General features: G+C 37.2%; 1 protein-coding gene across 1 annotated transcript in view; it reads left to right on the forward strand.

Annotated features, from left to right (window-relative positions):
* Positions 1-18,360, forward strand: part of LOC114659507 (serine/threonine-protein kinase 4-like) — a 99,449-nt gene that overhangs the window by 57,574 nt on the left and 23,515 nt on the right. The window contains exon 10 of the mRNA XM_028812037.2: positions 11,577-11,719. Coding sequence (XP_028667870.1) covers positions 11,577-11,719 — 143 coding nt within the window. The remainder of the gene's footprint in view (positions 1-11,576; positions 11,720-18,360) is intronic.

Raw genomic sequence — 18,360 nt, forward strand, 5'->3', positions numbered from 1 at the left:
ATCGAATGCACAGTGTAATAGTAAACTAAATGTAAAAACATTGAATAACACTGAGAAAACCTTGAACAACAGAGAAAACTAACATTGTAAGAGTTTGTGCTAGACCCTTACGAACCGCTTGCTGTAAACACTTTTTTTTATGAGTTTGAAGCACAGGGAAAAAATTAAATGACACTTCTCTTGCAAAACTTTTCAAACCATCCTCTACTGGCTTTAAATTCCTTATCTTCGCCACTCGAAGAAGGATTGTTTTTTTTTTTCAGCAAATCGCCATGAATCGTCCTGGCTTTCTTGCATATGATCGCCTCACTTATGCTATCCCCTGTAAGTTGCTTCTCGTTCAACCACACTAGCAACAGTTTTTCCACCTCTTCCAGCACTTGAGGCCTGTGCTTGGTTAACATTGTAACTCCTTTTGCAACATCAGCTGCTTTGTTTGACCCTGTATAGGTAAATAAAAAAAATGGGAAATCATTGGCGCGTACGAATGCACTTAGGGAAACTGGCCGCCAGTGTTTTTGTTTGCCACCAGAGCGTGTGGTCGTGAACAGATGCAAAATTTTGGCAAACCTTTTGATCGTAACCCGATTTGTACATGTTCGGAATCGTTCGTGACCAGAGGTTCTACTGTATAAAGTTTGCCGTTGTGGTTAGCACACCATCCAAGATTGTGGATACTACTTCTTTTTGCATTCCACTTCTGTCTATTGGTATTTTTGATTTTTTTGTGTAAAAGATGGCTCAACTTCCTGTTTTTGACAACATATCTCAAATTAAGTCAATATCAGGCATTGTAATGCAATAAGCTACATTCATATATTTTACAATGCAGATTTAAATTAATTAAATAATAAGAGTATGTGATATTATTCAGTTAAACCTTGTAACATTTGTTAATTGATCATCCGGTTCCCTATTAACATTTGTTTAATTGTATAATTATGGTGATCATCTCCATGCATATTAATATGATTGACATGTCTCTGACATTGTAGTGAGATATATACGTACACACGTAAGTTGTCTTCTGGCAGGGGATTTGGACAAAAGTCTATCTGTTCTTAAAATATGTCATTTATTTTTTATTGTTCTGAAAACATTGGAAGACAGTCAACTGACACTTTTATTGCATTGTTTGCGAATAAAACTTAATATGCAGCTGTACTATACAAAAACTTTTATGTGAGCTAAATTAGAATATATTATTGCTTAAACTTTACTGTGACAAATATTTACACTATTTACAGGTAAATATTTTTGTACTAGACATTAAGCCCGTTACAATAATGGGTGCTAGAACAGTAGTGCATAAACATTAGTAGGAACAGTCTATGTTAAATGGCAAGGGACCTTGACCTCATTCTGTTTCTTGTCTTAATTTTTTTTGTCAAAAATATTTTTTCAAGAAGCCTAAAGTAAAATAATAACAAAATAAAATAGAAACATATGACAATACAGTAAGTATAATTAATATTGCCTAATATTGTAACTTGTAAAAGTTTGTAACAATCTGTAATACACAATATCTGAAGAAAATATTTAGGAAAAATCTTCTATTTTTTTTACCACATGAAATTTCTCTATAAAATTTCATTATAGACGACATTTCTTGTAAATTTTCTGAGTTTGGCAAAAGTTTGCCTTGTTCAGGACCATCTTTTTGAAAACTTCTAACTCTTGATAATGCAACATATAACTGACCGTGGCTGAATACTGGTTCTGGCAAGTAAATGCCATCTATTTGCTCGTATTTTTCTTTGTCTTTCAGCCTTTCTTTTGTTGATGTTTACTTGCTGAGCTGACCGTTCTTCCAGGAGATGTTGCTTATATAGGATTTGATTGTCTGTGTCTTTTGTCCCACTTGACGTGTCCTTTTTTTGGGTGGCTTGTTTTTAGTAGATAGTCACAGTAATATAGGCTTGTACATCCGTAATATTTTCTGTTACAGTAATACTGGCTTGTACTGTATGTGGCTGTAATATGCGTCACTCTGTTGTGTGCCTTTAATTTTCTCTCGCAGTAATACTGGTTTGTATTTCCGTAAATCTGACATCCTCAGAGTGAACACTTGCACAACAACAAACACTAATCCCACCTCTTTGGGGAAGCTGGTCTCCGCGTCTCAGTACCCGAATGGATTTTTCGTGCCTTATTTTTTAGGTCTTACCTCATTTACTGAAATCCGATTGGATCGGCTGCGCAATATTTTATAGGTCCCGCCCTCTCTGTCTTGTGTGATGCGTCAGGCGGCCTTTGAAGCATCGCACTGTGCCCCACGTGCAGCTGATTATTGTATGTTTGGCGTCTCCCCAGCAACAGATTTTATGTGCGCGAAAATAAATCTACTTTTAGAAGTCATCCTATTGTAATATCATGAAAATTCGTATATTTCGTAAAATCCCTTCAACGACTGACACTTTACCAGGCCAAGCTTCTTAATCGCAAATCTGACATCCTCAGAGTGAACATTTGCACAACAACAAACACTAATCCCACCTGTTTGGGGAAGCTGGTCTCCGCGTCTCAGTACCAGATTGGATTTTTCGTGCCTTATGTTTTAGGTCTTACCTCATTTACCGAAATCTGAATGGATCAGCCTCGCGATATTTTATAGGTCCCGCCCTGTCTGTCTTGTGAGACGCGTCAGGCGGCCTTTGAAGCATCAGCTTTGAAGCGTCGCACTGTGCCCCGCGCATGCGCACTTCACCAGAAGACACACACACACACGGACACCTGGACGCACATAGGTTTTATTAAAGAGGATTACTTCAACCATAAAAAAGTACTCTATAATGGGATATCCAAAATAAAATCTGAAAATATTTACTTTTAAATGAAGCAGTTTAAATGGTCAGTCATTAAATGATTACAATCTTCAATCAATCACTACACCAACAGCTATTACTATCTATTTTAGGTGAAATTTTAATTTTTTAAAATTAACATTTTCCCAAAAATATAGCATGCGGTTATTATAGTAATTTGAATTGAATTGCTTAAAATTGCAGATATACAAATATAACCAACATTTTCTTAGTAATGCATTGTAAAAACAGAATATAGGAGATTCATCCTGTTTTTTTCTCAGGGTAAAAGAAAAAAAATCTTATCAATTAAAAAAAAAAAAAAAAAACCTCTCGACTCCTTGCTTACCACAAGATGGCACAAGTGATCCTCTAGATAAGACGGTTTTATTCAAGAACTGGAGAATTGTAGCAGTAAGCCTTTTTATCCAGTAGAGGGTGTATAGCTTTCTTTGTAATGGTATGAGATGTTCATTCATTTATTTTGTAGGAGACCTTTGTAAGAATGACATGTTAATTATCAACAGTTGAAAATAAACTTCATCCTGCACAATTGTAATCCGAATATTTACATATGAATTAAAAAGGACATGGTACACTATTTTTAAAGTTTTTATTATAATCCATTAATTGAAGAAATGGCAACAAACTGGAAATATCCAATGTAAACATTGTCCCTGATACCATAATCAGCTAATATAAGCCATCAGGCATTGCTCTTAGCTGTGTGCACAGTTTGTACAAAGTTCACGGGGCTTAGCCCCAAATGCAAAGCTCTTTAAATATCAGTTAACTGAGTTAAAGTAGGAGAATTGTTTTGTACACAATATCTCAGCTGAAGAGTATCATACTAGAGTACAGGATGATTGGAACTGTAGGAAATTCACTTGGCAGGGTTAGGATTGATGACATTATAAAAATGTGGGTGTAATCAAAAGGTAGCACTTCTAATGCCATTCAAAACAACTACAATAAAATCATTTTGTGACGCATTACTCCATTAAAGGAAAAGTGACTGCTTTAGTCTGTTTTTACATACATTGTTGAAAATTATGTACATTCATTACCAACTTTTAATAAAGCCACTAAGCTACCATCTATCAGATTGTAACGGATTTTTAAAACTTCTTTGTAGGTGCAACATTGTCTTGATTACAGTTTGTGCATTCTGATGTGAAGGTACATTTTATTGAATTGTCTTGGAGTAAAAAAACAAAGTGCTTTTCATTGTTTACCCTGAACCACTTCTCAGTCCCACCTAAAACCATTTGCCATTCCAATTATAAAATAATTCTAAAGTCAGTACCAATGCAAGCACATTTCAGATGCTCCCTGTACTGTTGACATGAAGACTGCCTCTTCAGTATTCTAGGGCTGTACTGTGTTCCTAACAATATCAATCTTGTAAGCTGTAATCTTTTTCTGGCATCTGCAAAACAAGGTTCTTCTGCATCATCAAAACTATAAACACATAAATAAAATGTGTAAATTTGTGTTTAAATGTATATTTATATATCTTTTTTTCATATAAACCATATTTTTCTTGTTAACGTTTTTAACATTTACTTAAATACATTCTAGTAATCAGACTTTTTAGAGAGTGTCTAAAGACTTAAAAAATTGGGAAACAAAGTAGTATACATAGGCTGTCTAAATGACAGTGATAAAGAGATAAATAATCTATTAAATGCATAAGTTGTTACTAATTGTGTGTGTTGAAATTCTGACTAGTAAGTGTTAGAGCCATTACGTTTACAGATGTCGGTATACTCCTTAGTTAAGCTCAGACTACTATAACCAATAGGTCAAGTTCTACTTTGTAAGTATGTTATTACAGATTTGTAAGTTAATGTGAAAATGTTATTTATGTACTTTGCAATTTTATAGTTTGACATAGTCACGATTCTTATTAATTAATTAGAAAAGAATTTTAAGCCTCAACTGTTGCCTTTATAGAGCAATTCCTACTTTGACTAAGTGGATTTTGAAAATGAAGGGATTTTAAACCTCATATGCATTGTATTTAGTGAGTTTAGAAGTTGTATTGATTTTTAAACCTCAATTGCAGTGTCCTGATCCTGTAAACTATAAATGACAATTTTTATCTTCATTCTTTGAATGGCTTACATATATTTTTTGGAATCATTTTTTTGTATTTAGATTTTATATGACAAACCATATCTCTATTTTTTACTTAAAGTGACATAGGCAGTAGCATGAAAACTATTGGGTTGGCATACAGTATATGTTTTGTATTATGATGGATGATTTATTTTAAATGTTCATTGTTTATATTTTTGTTCATTTTGGCTGTAGGGTCTATGTGACAGTTTTATTTGCTTTATTTACCCAGCTTGAACAACAGAATAGTTCACGGGTTTGATCGAAATTTTTATGACAACCATGCAGGGAGGTAGCTTAAACTGAAGAGGCTTTGCTTTTTATTGTATTGGCTTGTCATCTGTATCTGTATCACAATGGTCCCAGGCCAGGACTGGGAACCAGCAAAACTGAAAACTTCTACCAATGCAGACACCTTCAGAAAAATACAGTAGGTAAAACACAGGAACCAGGCTATTTTAGCCTAGTTCCTGGCTGTAATTAGTAAACTTGTCTTTTATAATACTTTATGTTGTGTATTGCAAAAGCAATACTGAATACAAAGACTTATGTCTCATACTGCTCTTTTGTACTAAAGCCATTTAACAGTGAGAACTTTTACACAAGTTTCAAAGTGAAAAACAAAATAAATGGAAGAGCAGTATTGCAACATTTAAAGCATATAGCTGAAAAATTGTCCTATAAAAATGCTTTCAATGTTGGCACATTGTATTTTTTTTATATTTTTATTTTATTTACTCAAAAAGCTGAGTAGCTAATTCTGCTTCTTTTTTCTGTATCATTGACTGCTAAATATTAAACAACCTAATACTTAACCAAATAAAAGTTCAATTAGCATAGATAGATAGATATTTTATTAATCCCCAAGGGGAAATTCACATACTCCAGCAGCATATTGATAAAAACAATATTAAATTAAAGAGTGATAAAAACACAGTGCAAGTTAAAAAGTGCAAGGTGAAGACTGTGAGGCAGGTATAACAGACAATATCTTTGTATAATGTTAACGTTTACCCCCCTGAGTGGAATTGAAGAGTCGCATAGTGTAGAGGGAGGAACGATCTCCTCAGTCTGTCAGTGGAGCAGGACGGTGACAGCAGTCTGTCACTGAAGCTGCTCCTCTGTCTGGAGATGATACTGTTTAGTGGATGCAGTGGATCATCCATGATTGACAGGAGCCTGCTCAGCGCCCGTCACTCTGCCACGGATGTCAAACTGTCCAGCTCCATGCCTACAATAGAGCCTGCCTTCCTCACCAGTTTGTCCAAGCGTGAGGCGTCCCTCTTCTTTATGCTGCTTCTCCAGCACACCACCGCGTAGAAGAGGGCGCTCGCCACAATCGTCTGATAGAACATCTGCAGCATCTTATTGCAGATGTTGAAAGACGCCAGCCTTCTTAGGAAGGGGCTGCCTTTGTTCTGGTATCTTCAAAAATAGCAAGTTACAATATGCAACATGATTAATGTTTCCGTTCTGCGACAGGGAATAAATGATGTCTTTAAGCATAACAATTTCTCTTTTTTCTCTTCATTTAATTCTGATTAATATAGTAACACTGGAATGACTATCCATAGATTTATTCAAGTTCATGAATGTGGTTTGATATTTCTGCTAAAAATAGATTGCTTCTACTTTTCTGTTTATATTAAATCTGTGATTTTGCTGTTTTACAGCTTGCAGGTTTTACAAAAAAAAAAAAAAATAGCATTTTGTTTTCATTTGATAGACTATTTTAGCTATGTCTAACCACTATATGTGACTTTCCCCTTGGGGATTAATAAAGTATCTGTCTGTCTGTCTGTCTCTGGAAATGTTTTGTGGCATATTATTTTGCTTCATGGAAGAATACCATAGGAAATTAAAAGAAATTTGGAGTTTTGTTCTGTAAGGCAGTTTTTTGCTAAACATTGGAGAAGGTCAGTTATTAGAGAATAAGTGATTAGTTGTACCAATAGCATTACACACAGTGTTATCCTTAAGTATTTGTAGTTGACAGGTGGAAAAAAGAAGAAATAATAGGAAGAAAATAATAATTTTCCCAATACAGTACTTGGTTTGTTTAAAAGTTAAAGGATAAATGTGGTATTTTTCAAGTCAGTTATTTGTTCATAGTCATGGTATATATTAATTTGCCACATGAGGTGATAAAAAAGTAATGTCTTTGTTCATGGGTTTAAAATAAGTTTCAAGGGGCATAAGTTGCACCCAGTACTGCTGTTCCTTGACAGGCTCAATTGGTGGCTCGATTTTAATATTTCAAAATACCGAACATTATTTTATGCATAAATCAGTGTATTGATAGTCGTTTTAAGTGGAACCATTCACTGTATTACTGTATATATTGTATAGTTTTTTACAAAATGTTGAAAAGTAGCATTAGTTAAGTGCTTTATGTTGACAGTAAATATGTAAGTAATTCTGTTTAAGTACATTTACAACAGTTCAAATAAATAATGGCAAAAATTCAGTGCTTTTGTTTTATAGACAATGTCTTCCAAGCTAAATAAACTGTTTATACAGTACCTTTTATTTGTTGTACATTACAAGTCGAATGAAAAAAAAAATTTGTGACAGATTATCATTAAGTGACCTAAATTCCAAATGGCATTTGCTACCGCCCAAAAACATAACAAACTGTCAAAAGGTATAAATCAAATTCTATTCTTCCACTTGTGTATTTTCCATTTTGAAGAAGTCATTTACACATGCAGTCCGTTTGATTTGACTTCCAGGATCCAAAATTATTCGGAAGGCTACTTCAAACATTGTATTGAATGTTTAACATACAATACAAATTAAACATTTCTTCAAGTGCACTTGGCATCTTTTTTTTTTTTTTTTTTTTTTTGATTATTTTGTTGTGCAACTTGAAAGATTTTTCATTACAATTTACAGAAATGAATTTTTCATTTAATGTTCTTATGTTAAAGTAAATGTCTTCCATATGTAGTTGAGGTGTACAAATTATTGACTATTTCACAAGCTGTTTATTGTTTTTGTTTTCATCTTCAACTGTCATTACAGAAATAAGATTTACTTATTGTGGCCAAGTTCAGCATTTTGATCAAGTAGTAGGCTATTGAAACTATTAAAAACTTTTACACGACTCTTTGGTCCTTTTATATAACATGGTGTATGCTCTTTCTGAGGCTGTTAACTGAGACATGTATAGTCATGCAAGAGCCGAAGCTGATTTGCTCTCTGGAGCCATAACTTGCACATAATGGAGAGAAGTAGATCAGAAGCAATATTTTTTTTTTTTAAATTAGGTTCAATTTCTATATTGTTTTCACCTGTCATTTCATTTTCTCTGTGTTTTTTGTGGTTAATTAAACGAATTAGTGTTATTTAGAGATAATCATTTTAGTGTACTCTTCATTTTATCTTGGGGGGGAAAAAAATGTCTATTTTCTGAAGATTATGAACTTCACACTGTGCTTAGTCAACAAAGAAAGAGATAATAAACAACTCAATGGGGTTCTTATTGCTCCGGCCTTTTATTCAGGGAGCTATCATGTGAATGTTTTATAAAATGTGTGCCACTCACATTTTAGTGGTGTCCGTTTGTTCAAGGAGCAGGCTATTTACTTTGGTAGCACTAGGATCTTTAAAGTTCAGATCAAGTTCTTCACGGTGTCTCGTGAAGGCAGGTAACTCTCCCAACTTTCCAGAAGTTCCAGGTTTAATAAATAGCTGTACCAATGCATTTTCTCCCTCTTAGTGATCGATTGACCCAAGTAACCAGACAGCAGCTTTCTGCAGTGACGTATTTATGGTTTGTTAACGATATGTATCTTGTAATTTTACCTTCTTTGTTAAGTTTGAGTTTTTTCAACATGTCACAGCACTCAACCTCCTTATTGACTTACTTATGAAGGTAGTATCAATAGTGGCTGTTGATGGAGAGAACAAACAGTTAAATGACAGTACTATTTCCCTAGAACCCAGGAACACCTCATTGACTCTTCTAGTTGCAGGCATTTCTTCATGGTGTGGCCTAGCTTGCTTCACTAGTAGCATTCTATGCAACGCAGACAAGTTTTCTTTTTGTATGAGTCCGTGCCTTGGGGTTTACTGAGTCTTCTTGGGAAGCAGTAGTTTTTTCCAGTAACCTTGTCCTTGCTTGGCTTGAATATTTCTCAGTGGTAGTCAGTTAGCTCAATGAGCTCCTCCATCTTGTCCCACGTGTGTCATTGCATTGTACAGGTAAGAGAGTCTGCGTGTGAAGAAAAGCATCAGATGCTTTATTTCTACTTCTCTTTTGCTTGAATTTTCATTCAGTCAGAGCCATTTAGCATATTAAGCCCAACTGTTGAAAGACTGGGCCCTGACCAACCTGGCAGGCTCATATTTCCACTTCTGACATTTATGGGTAAGTTGACATGGAGTTACGTCATAAGAGGGCATTGTTTCTTTTTTAGCAGTTAATAATCGGCACTATGACACTGATCTAATTACATCGTAATATGCCTGTCATGCACTACTTGTAAGAAAAAAGGTTTAGGATGTGTTCCCATTTGTGGTATTGCTGACTTGAATAAGAAATAAATAGGTTTCTTATCTTCTTTGATCTGTTGCGACGCTAGTACCTGTGTGGATTTCATACATCTTTCTCCCTGGTGTACCTCCTTTGTACTGCTTCTTTCTTCCGCTTAACTGAACATGATTTATTGATTAGGAACTTGCATTTAAAGTTGGCATACCTAATTTTCTATCTGTTGCAGGGTGTCTAACATGGTTGGTACAGTTTCCTAATGTGACACCTCTGCCAGGAAATCCTGGTAACTATGCCATTGAAAAGGATGGACAGGTACATCAGAAAAGAGTTTGATTTTATAGCCAGCATAAAGGTACCTATATAGAGGATGACCTCATCTATATATGGAGATATTCACGGTTGGGATTTATGAAATAAATTGAAAATCCATCCATCCATCCTCTCCCGCTTATCCGAGGTCGGGTCGCGGGGGCAGCAGCTTGAGCAGAGATGCCCAGACTTCCTTCTCCCCGGCCACTTCTTCTAGCTCTTCCGGGAGAATTCCGAGGCGTTCCCAGGCCAGCCGGGAGACATAGTCCCTCCAGCGTGTCCTGGGTCTTCCCCGGGGCCTCCTCCTGGTTAGATGTCCCCGGAACACCTCACCAGGGAGGCGTCCAGGAGGCATCCTGATCCTGACCCGAGCCACCTCATCTGACTCCTCTCGATGTGGAGGAGCAGCGGCTCTACTCTGAACCCCTCCTGGATGACTGAGCTTCTCGCCCTATCTTTAAGGGAAAGCCCAGACACTCTGCGGAGGAAACTCATTTCAGCTGCTTGTATTCACGATCTCGTTCTTTCAGTCACTACCCATAGCTCATGACCATAGGTGAGGGTAGGAGCATAGATCGACTGAAATTAAAAATCAAGTATTGTAAGTTGCAAAAGGCTGCTGCAAGCAGCTTGACAGGTAATTAAACAAGTGGGGAGAGAGAGAAGGAAGGCCTTGTCTGGCTCCTCTTTTAGTGGGAAGGAGCCGATCCCAGCCAGCACAGGGCAGGAAACAAACCCCGGGCAGGGCGCACACACAGACACACACCCACACACCAAGCACACACTAAGCCAGAGCCAGAAAAATCCAAATTGCATTAGATTGTAAATTCAAAACATAATTACAAGTTTTAATAATTTCATAACATTTTTGCATAAATATGCTTAGGTATCATCAGTCTTAATTATGAACTAAAATGTGGCCACCCAATTCATGATAATTTTCATCAGGAATTCATCCATTTTAGCTACTCACTTTCTCTAATTCAGGTAAAAAAAAAATCTGTACAGACATAATTTAAAAATTGGAGCCATATGAAATACTCACAAGTACAAATTTCTCTGATTTTTATGAGGCACTGACTGCATTCATTTCGCTAGAATCATTTGACACAGAACAGGAAAAAAACTCTGAACGTGTTGATAGCCCATTACGAAGCACATTGACCCACACATCTTTATACACATTCCTGCCAGGACTGTTTAGTCATTAGTCAAACATAGACTACTGCATTATAGTGTAATGTTCTGTCCCAGCGAGAAAATTCAGTGGGATCTGCAACTCCACTAATGGATCCTCCATTCACTCATGTACTTACTTACGTTGAGATACCAAATTAAAAAATGAAGACAGCAAAAACGTTTGTTTTCTTCTTGATTTGCAACAATACGTCACTTTTCACTTCACAACCAGACTACCCATATGCAGCAAGCCATTTATGAAATAGGAAAATGAGAAGACATAAGTGACAATTCAGAAAATGCCTGTCACACCTAAACATAGAAAACTGCAAACCATATTATAGTTAGTAAATTAGGGAGGAGAGGTTTATTTTATTTTAATGAATGGTTTGAGACAATACTGACAAAAATATTAAAAATGTTTTACATAGCATAATGAACATTTATCCCAAATAGTTGTCTTGTTTATTCTTTTCTTTATTCTTTGATAGCACATTAAATATTTCACCACTACAGAATCCATCTGACATGCTGGTTAAGTGATCTGCTTAGGCTTACACAAAACAAATTTGGCCCCAAGTGCACCTTTAGTTCATTTTAGTATGATTGCAGTTTCCTGAAAGTACTCATTTTTAAGGTTACTCATATGGTCTGTATCTTTGCAGGAAAAGATGAGACGATGCAGCCTTCAAAACCATCCTTCTTGGAATATTTTGAACAAAAGGAGAAGGAAGTTCATGCAAACAACTTTGGGAACAGCAATGACTCTGACATCTCCAAAACAACAACAGAGATGGATTTAGAGATGGTAAGCAAACAAGGGAGAGTGATATGAATTTAGAAAGGAAAACACACATTTTGTGTGTAATAAAAGTATTTCTTAAATTGTTCACTTTTTATTTTAGTTTTTGACTAAAATATCAAGAATTAGAATAAAACCTATCTTATAATCTAATCAACAAGGAAGTTTGAGTAGAACAGATCTTTTTAATGTGAAATGACTTTATACTGCACTCCTTTTACTGTTGCGATTAAATGTGCATGAAACCCAGTACTGAAAGAAACTGATATGTGATGCACTGTTTCTGTAGGCACAAGTGGGTTAAATAAATTCCAAAGCCAACACAATTTGTCTGCTTTCAAAGATACTGTGTGTAGGTAGCATATCCCCTCACATACAAACTGAATGCACCATTAGCTGTTGACCAAATAAATGATGCACTATATTTTTGTCCTACTGAGGACCCATGTCTGCTGGAGTTTGCAGCCCCATGAAGCCAATAAAACCACATAATCTGCAAAAAGCAGTGATGCAATTGTAAGGCCACCAAACTGGACCCCTCCCCTATCCTCCCCAGCAGCCCCTTGATATCTTGTTCATGAAAATCACAAACAGGATAGGAGGCAAAGCATAGCCCAGGTGTAGTCCCATACCCACTGGAAACAGTGCTGATGTTTTTCTAAGTATGTGGACACAGCTTTCACTGTGATTATACAGGGACAGAATAGCCCTTATTAGGGGCCCAGTAACTCCATATTCTCCTAGCAACTCCCACAGAACTCTTGAGGAACACGGTCATACGTCTTCTCTAAGACCACGAAACACATGTAGACTGATTGGGTTATACAGGGACAGAATAGCCCTTATTAGGGGCCCAGTAACTCCATATTCTCCCAGCAACCACCACAGAACTCTTGGGGAACACGGTCATACGCCTTCTCTAAGGCCTCAAAACACATGTAGACTGATTGGGTTTACTCCCATGCTCCCTCCAGAATCCTCATGAGGATAACGAGCTGGTCCACTGTTCCACGTCCTGGACAGAATCCACATTGCTCCACCTGGATCTGAGGTTCCACGACTGGGCAGAGTCTACGTTTTAGTACTGTGGCATAAGCTTTTCCTGGGAAGCTGAGGAGTGTGATTCCCTTAGTAGCTGAAGCACACCCTCCTTTTTCTGTTTTTAAAAATGGGGACCACCACCCCAGTCTGCCACTGCAGAGGTACAGCTCCCATTGACCACATAACATTGAACAGGCATGTCAACCATGACAGCCCAATACTGTCCTGAGCCTTCAGCATTTCTGGGTGGATCTCATCTACCCCGGGGCCTTGCCACTGCATATGTACTTAATTACCTCAGTGACTTACCTCAGGAAAATGGGCATTGACCGCCATCAACTTCAGGCTGTACCTCCTCCACAGAGGGTGTGCCCATGAGGTTCAGGAGCTCCTCTAAGTGTTCCTTCCACCACCAGACAACATCCTCCGTACGTGAATCCCTGCCTTCTCTTTCTGAGTCGCCTGATGGTTTGCCAAAAACTCTTTGAGCCCAGTTGATAGTCCTTTCCCATGATCTCTCCGAACTCCTCCCACACCCAGGTGTTTACTTCCCTGACCACCAAGGTCACACCCCTTTTGACTTGTCGGTATTTCTGTGCTGCTTCGGGAGTCTTCCATGCTAACCATACACGGAAGGCCTCCTTTTCCCGCAATATGGCATGCCTACCTTTGAGTCCTTGGTTTGCCACAGCTCTTTGCAGCTGCTTCCATAATAGAGATTTTGAACAAGGACCATATGGACTCTTTTGTCCCCAGCCTCCCCAGGACACTGGAAAAGCTCCTTCGGAGGTTGGAGTTGAAAGTCTTCTGGGCAAGGGCCTCCCCCAGACATTCCCAGGCCAACTTCATTACTTGCTTGGGCTTTCCAGGTCTGTCCAGGAGGCTCCCTCAACACCCAACACTGGGAGGTGATCAGTTCACAACTCTGCTCCTATCTTCACCTGAGTGTCCTGAACAAATAGCTACAAATCTGATAATACAACTATGAAATCGAACATAAAGATTTGGCCTAAGGTTCTCTGTTAACAAGTACATTACGTGCCTACTTATGTTCAAAGACAGTGTTTGTTATGGACACACCATGCCTAACACAGAAGACCAATAACAAAAAACTGCTGGGATTTAGATCAGAGAAGCCGTTCCTCCCAATCATGACTCTTCATGTGCCTCCATCATTACTCACGTGGGTGCTGAAGACTCCCAGAAGAACTATGGAGTGACTCCAAGTGGGCCTTGTACTCTGAACTGACATTTGGTGCACATGCAAATATGACAGTCAGTCTTCCTCTCCACAACCGTCAGCCACACACAGGCTGCCCTTTCATTTTCCAGGACAAACTCCAACATGGCATTAACCAGACAGAGACCCAATAAGAAGCCCACTCCCGCCTGATGCCTTTTCCCATGGGCAACTCTAGAGTAAAGGAGAGTCCATCCTCCTTCAAGGAGGTTGGTTCCAGAACCAAGCAAGTGGGTGGATGTGTGCCCAGCTATATCTTTTTGGTAGCTTTCCGCCTCATCCACCAGCTCCAGGTCCTTTCTCCCAAAAGAGGTAACATTCCACATCCCAAGAATCAGTTTGTGTGTCTGGGTTTCAGACCACTAAGGCCTCTCCCTTCGGCTGCCATCGTGGTCACATTGCACCTAGATCCTATTCCTCTTACAGGCGCCTGTGTGCACTGCTTCTGCTCTGGACAACATAGCTCACAGGGTTATTGGGGCACTCAAACCTCTCGACCAAGATAAGGTGGCACTTGACAGAAAGGATTTTTGGTATCTGTGCTGGCTATATTCTGAAATTTAGAAATACACACTATAAACCTCTTCTAATAAAAAATGATTGTTTACACATTTTAGTACACATAAAGTAATCTTTGAGCACTAACAAAATCAGCACCAAAGAATAACTAGTTCATTTGCATATTTAATTTTTTTTATCCCCCTCATATACTGTAATATTTTAAGTCTATTTAGCTAATATTTCCATAAACATTAACAACGCTTCATTTTACAGATTCGTTATGTTAATGTAAAAGTTTCCTGTTAATGAAGTATTTTTGTTTTATTCAACTTATATAAACAAGCGATTACAAAATTGCTTGAAACTCTGTGCACATAATAAACGCAAATGTACCCACTACCGTTAAATGCATTTAAAATGAAAATGTCCCTTTATTTTTAGAACTGTTAGTATTTATGATTGAAAGAAGGTGCTGACAAAGATATAACTCTTGTGTGGGACTTGAATTCAAAGTGGAACTGATGATTTCTGTGTATATTATACTGAATTATTAGCCTTTGTCCCTTTTTATATTTGCATTTTCTTCTAGTCATGGAAATGCTAGAAAGTTGTGTTAAGTTGTGTAATATTTTGATTGGGTGATATGAATTTGTTACTAGTCTACATTGCTTATCTTTTAAAAACTTATACTTGAATAAATACAGAGGCAGCTAGGGTTATTCCTGATTCCGCTTCTTGGCATTTTATTTGAAATTGTATCTTCCTCCAGAAATTTAGGAATAATACTTAACTTCCTAAGGTAAATACTAATATGGCTAAGGTTTTTTTTAGAATTTTAGGCAGAATATATTGAGCGTGTCAATTCTATCAAGAGTCATTGGGGAAAGAAAGCTGATTTAGTTCTGAGAATCACGACCTCTAATGAAACAAGAATGAGCTTCCAGCTGGATGCAAAACATTGTCTAGGCAAATTAAGGTTTAATTTATATATCTTGAGTCACTTTCCTGATTAAATTCTAAATCTGTTTTGTTTTTTTAGTCTGGCTAATTTTTAATCTTGTTGCCTTCTTAGAGGATTCTCCTTTTCTGGTTTACTCAAATATTTTTACATGGTTTAAATATGTTCAATATTATAATACAATGCTTATATTATGGTTAATCTATGAGCTTCTTAATATATTATATATGAATGGTGTTTTTGGTCTGTGATGTATGCTATAAGTGAAAGAAATATAGTGCAGCTATTATTTTTAATTGCTAGTTTTAAAAAGCCCCCGTGGATTATATTTGTAATTGCAGATAATCCTCTTTAATAAAATCCCTGTGTGCGTCCATGTGTCCTTGTCTTCTGGTGAAGTGCGCATGCGCGGGGCAGTCTTTAATAAAGGACATCATTTGTGGGGAGAGTGCTGATTGGGTACTCGCGGCCACGCACATAAAATCCGTTGCTGGGGAGACGCCACACATGCAATAATCAGCTGCACGCCAGCACAGATTAAAATACATGCTGGAGAGACGTCACAGCCACGATTATCAGCTGCACGCCAGACATTACATAAGTTCCTGGGGAGACTCTGCTGATTGCCCACTTGTTATGACAGAAAATTTAACGCATATTACGGACAAGGCGGAAGTACAGGGAAAGAAGGAATGAATGGCAGAGTCACCGGCCTCTAGCAGATGCTTCAAAGGCCGCCTGATGCGTCACACAAGACACAGAGGGCGGGACCTATATAATATCGCTTGGCCGATCCAATCGGATTTCGGTAAATGAGGTAACACCTAAAACATAAGGCACGGAAATCCAATCGGTTACTAAGACGCGGAGACCATCTTCCCCAAAGAGGTGGGATTAGTGTTTGTGGTTGTGCAAGTGTTCACTCTGAGGATGTCAGATTTGCGATTAAGAAGCTTGGACTGGGAAAGTGTCAGTCGTTGAAGGGGTTTTCCTAAATATACAAATTTTCATGATACTACAACAGGATGACTTTTAAAAGTAGATTTATTTTCGCACACATAAAATCCATTGCTGGGGAGATGCCACACATACAATAATCAGCTGCACGACCAGCACAGATTAAAATTCTTGCTGGGGAACTGCACAGTACTTGCTGGAGAAACACCACAGCAAGCTAAAATAAAGAGAGGCAGGATAGGAGATCTTCAAACAGACACAACACATCAATCAACTGCCACGAGAGGGGAGGATAAATGTAATATTAATTATACTTACTGTAGTGTCATATACATTTCTATTTTATTTTTGTATTATTTTAATTTAGGCTTCTTGCAAAAATATTTTTGACAAAAAAAAATTAAGACAAGAAACAGAATGAGGTCAAGGTCCCTTGCCATTTAATATAGACTGTTCCTTTATTTATTTTAGTCTTTCAGAATTTTCACAATTGTGATAAATCATTTATTTTGCTGTCTCCAATTTTCTCTTTCTTTAATTAAAGTATATTATTAAATTAGTAGAAAGTTGCTTCAGATTCTGGATAAAGCCTTTGCAGTTCATAACATCCAGTGTAATTTGATGCTTTATGCTTAGAATAATAGAAAGTATTTCATTCATTAATTTCATTAATCAGTGGTCACTAGTTAAGTCTAAAGAGGTAAATTATGAGAAAGTGCTTGTACATCAATTCCTACTGTTAGGTAAAGGTACTTGTGCCATTTGAAACTTTACTCAAGAAACAATGAACATAATTTATAAATTATTATGCAGACACCATTACATTTAAAATCTCTGTTTTGACCTTTTTCTGTATTTTCTTTTGCAAGTTTAAAGTTTTCTTCCGTCTGTTGTGGAGATAGGAAACAAAATAACGCCATTAAACTTTACTGACAAATATAAAGTGCTGTGCATCTTGGGGATACCTAACAGGGCGGAAAGAAATTGGACCCATTTGTCTCAGTAACGATTGCAAGGTTTAGAAGAAAAGAAAAAAAAATCAATGTGCTTAAAGCAGCAGAACAAAACTGTATTTAATAAGGTCTTGACTGCAGATATTACTACAGACCGTTGGTGAGATGAAGAATGCAATTATTTTAAGGAAAAAGTGACTGTGTGCATCACTGTATACATGGTAACATATCTTTTTAATATACAGTAACATTCTCTTAGAGCCAAATGATATAACAATTTAATCATCTCCTTTTGTGCTTTTTTTTTTTTTTTTTTTTTTTTAAAGTATCACAGCAGCATCAGTCTGAGTAGACCACATTTCCTAATTCCCTGATTCACCATATGCTTCCACTTATGTTTTGAGATGTAATGACTTCAGATTCCAGTGTTTCTTCACCCTTGTCTTAGTTGGTCAATGCCTGATGATCCTACCGAGGCAGTTTCTGGGGGCATCCTTACTATACACCTCTTTCCTTTCTTCGAGCATATAGCTATGTTTAGACATATTGAAAGTGCCTCTTGCACCTCTTAATAAATAGTATCTCAGGTCAGTGTTTCCCCACAATTATCGAAAACATCCCGGATAACAGATTACAGGCCTTTTTCATTAGCTCTTGAATTTTTTTGCCTGAACACCTTTAAGGTCACCAAAGATCATTCTCCTTTTTTCCCTGACAGTCTGCCTTAATCAGACTTGGACAATTTCGTGCTAGCATTGCCCAGAACACCTGTTTCTATAACTTGACAGGTCTTCTGACATTTTGTGCATATGAATAGGTGTTAAAGTTACTGCCATGACAAGCAGGGATGTTCTTTTATTCACAAGTTCCTGCAGGTGTACCCACTACTGAGGTGTTGAACAGAGGTCTGGAAACTTTGGTAAAGAGAGAGATACTTCTCTTAATTGATCACCATCTGGAGTAGAGCTGGCTTAAATAGCAAGTTCTAAACAAACAT

The sequence above is a fragment of the Erpetoichthys calabaricus genome, chromosome 10, assembly GCF_900747795.2.
Source record: "Erpetoichthys calabaricus chromosome 10, fErpCal1.3, whole genome shotgun sequence".
NCBI lineage: Eukaryota > Metazoa > Chordata > Cladistia > Polypteriformes > Polypteridae > Erpetoichthys > Erpetoichthys calabaricus.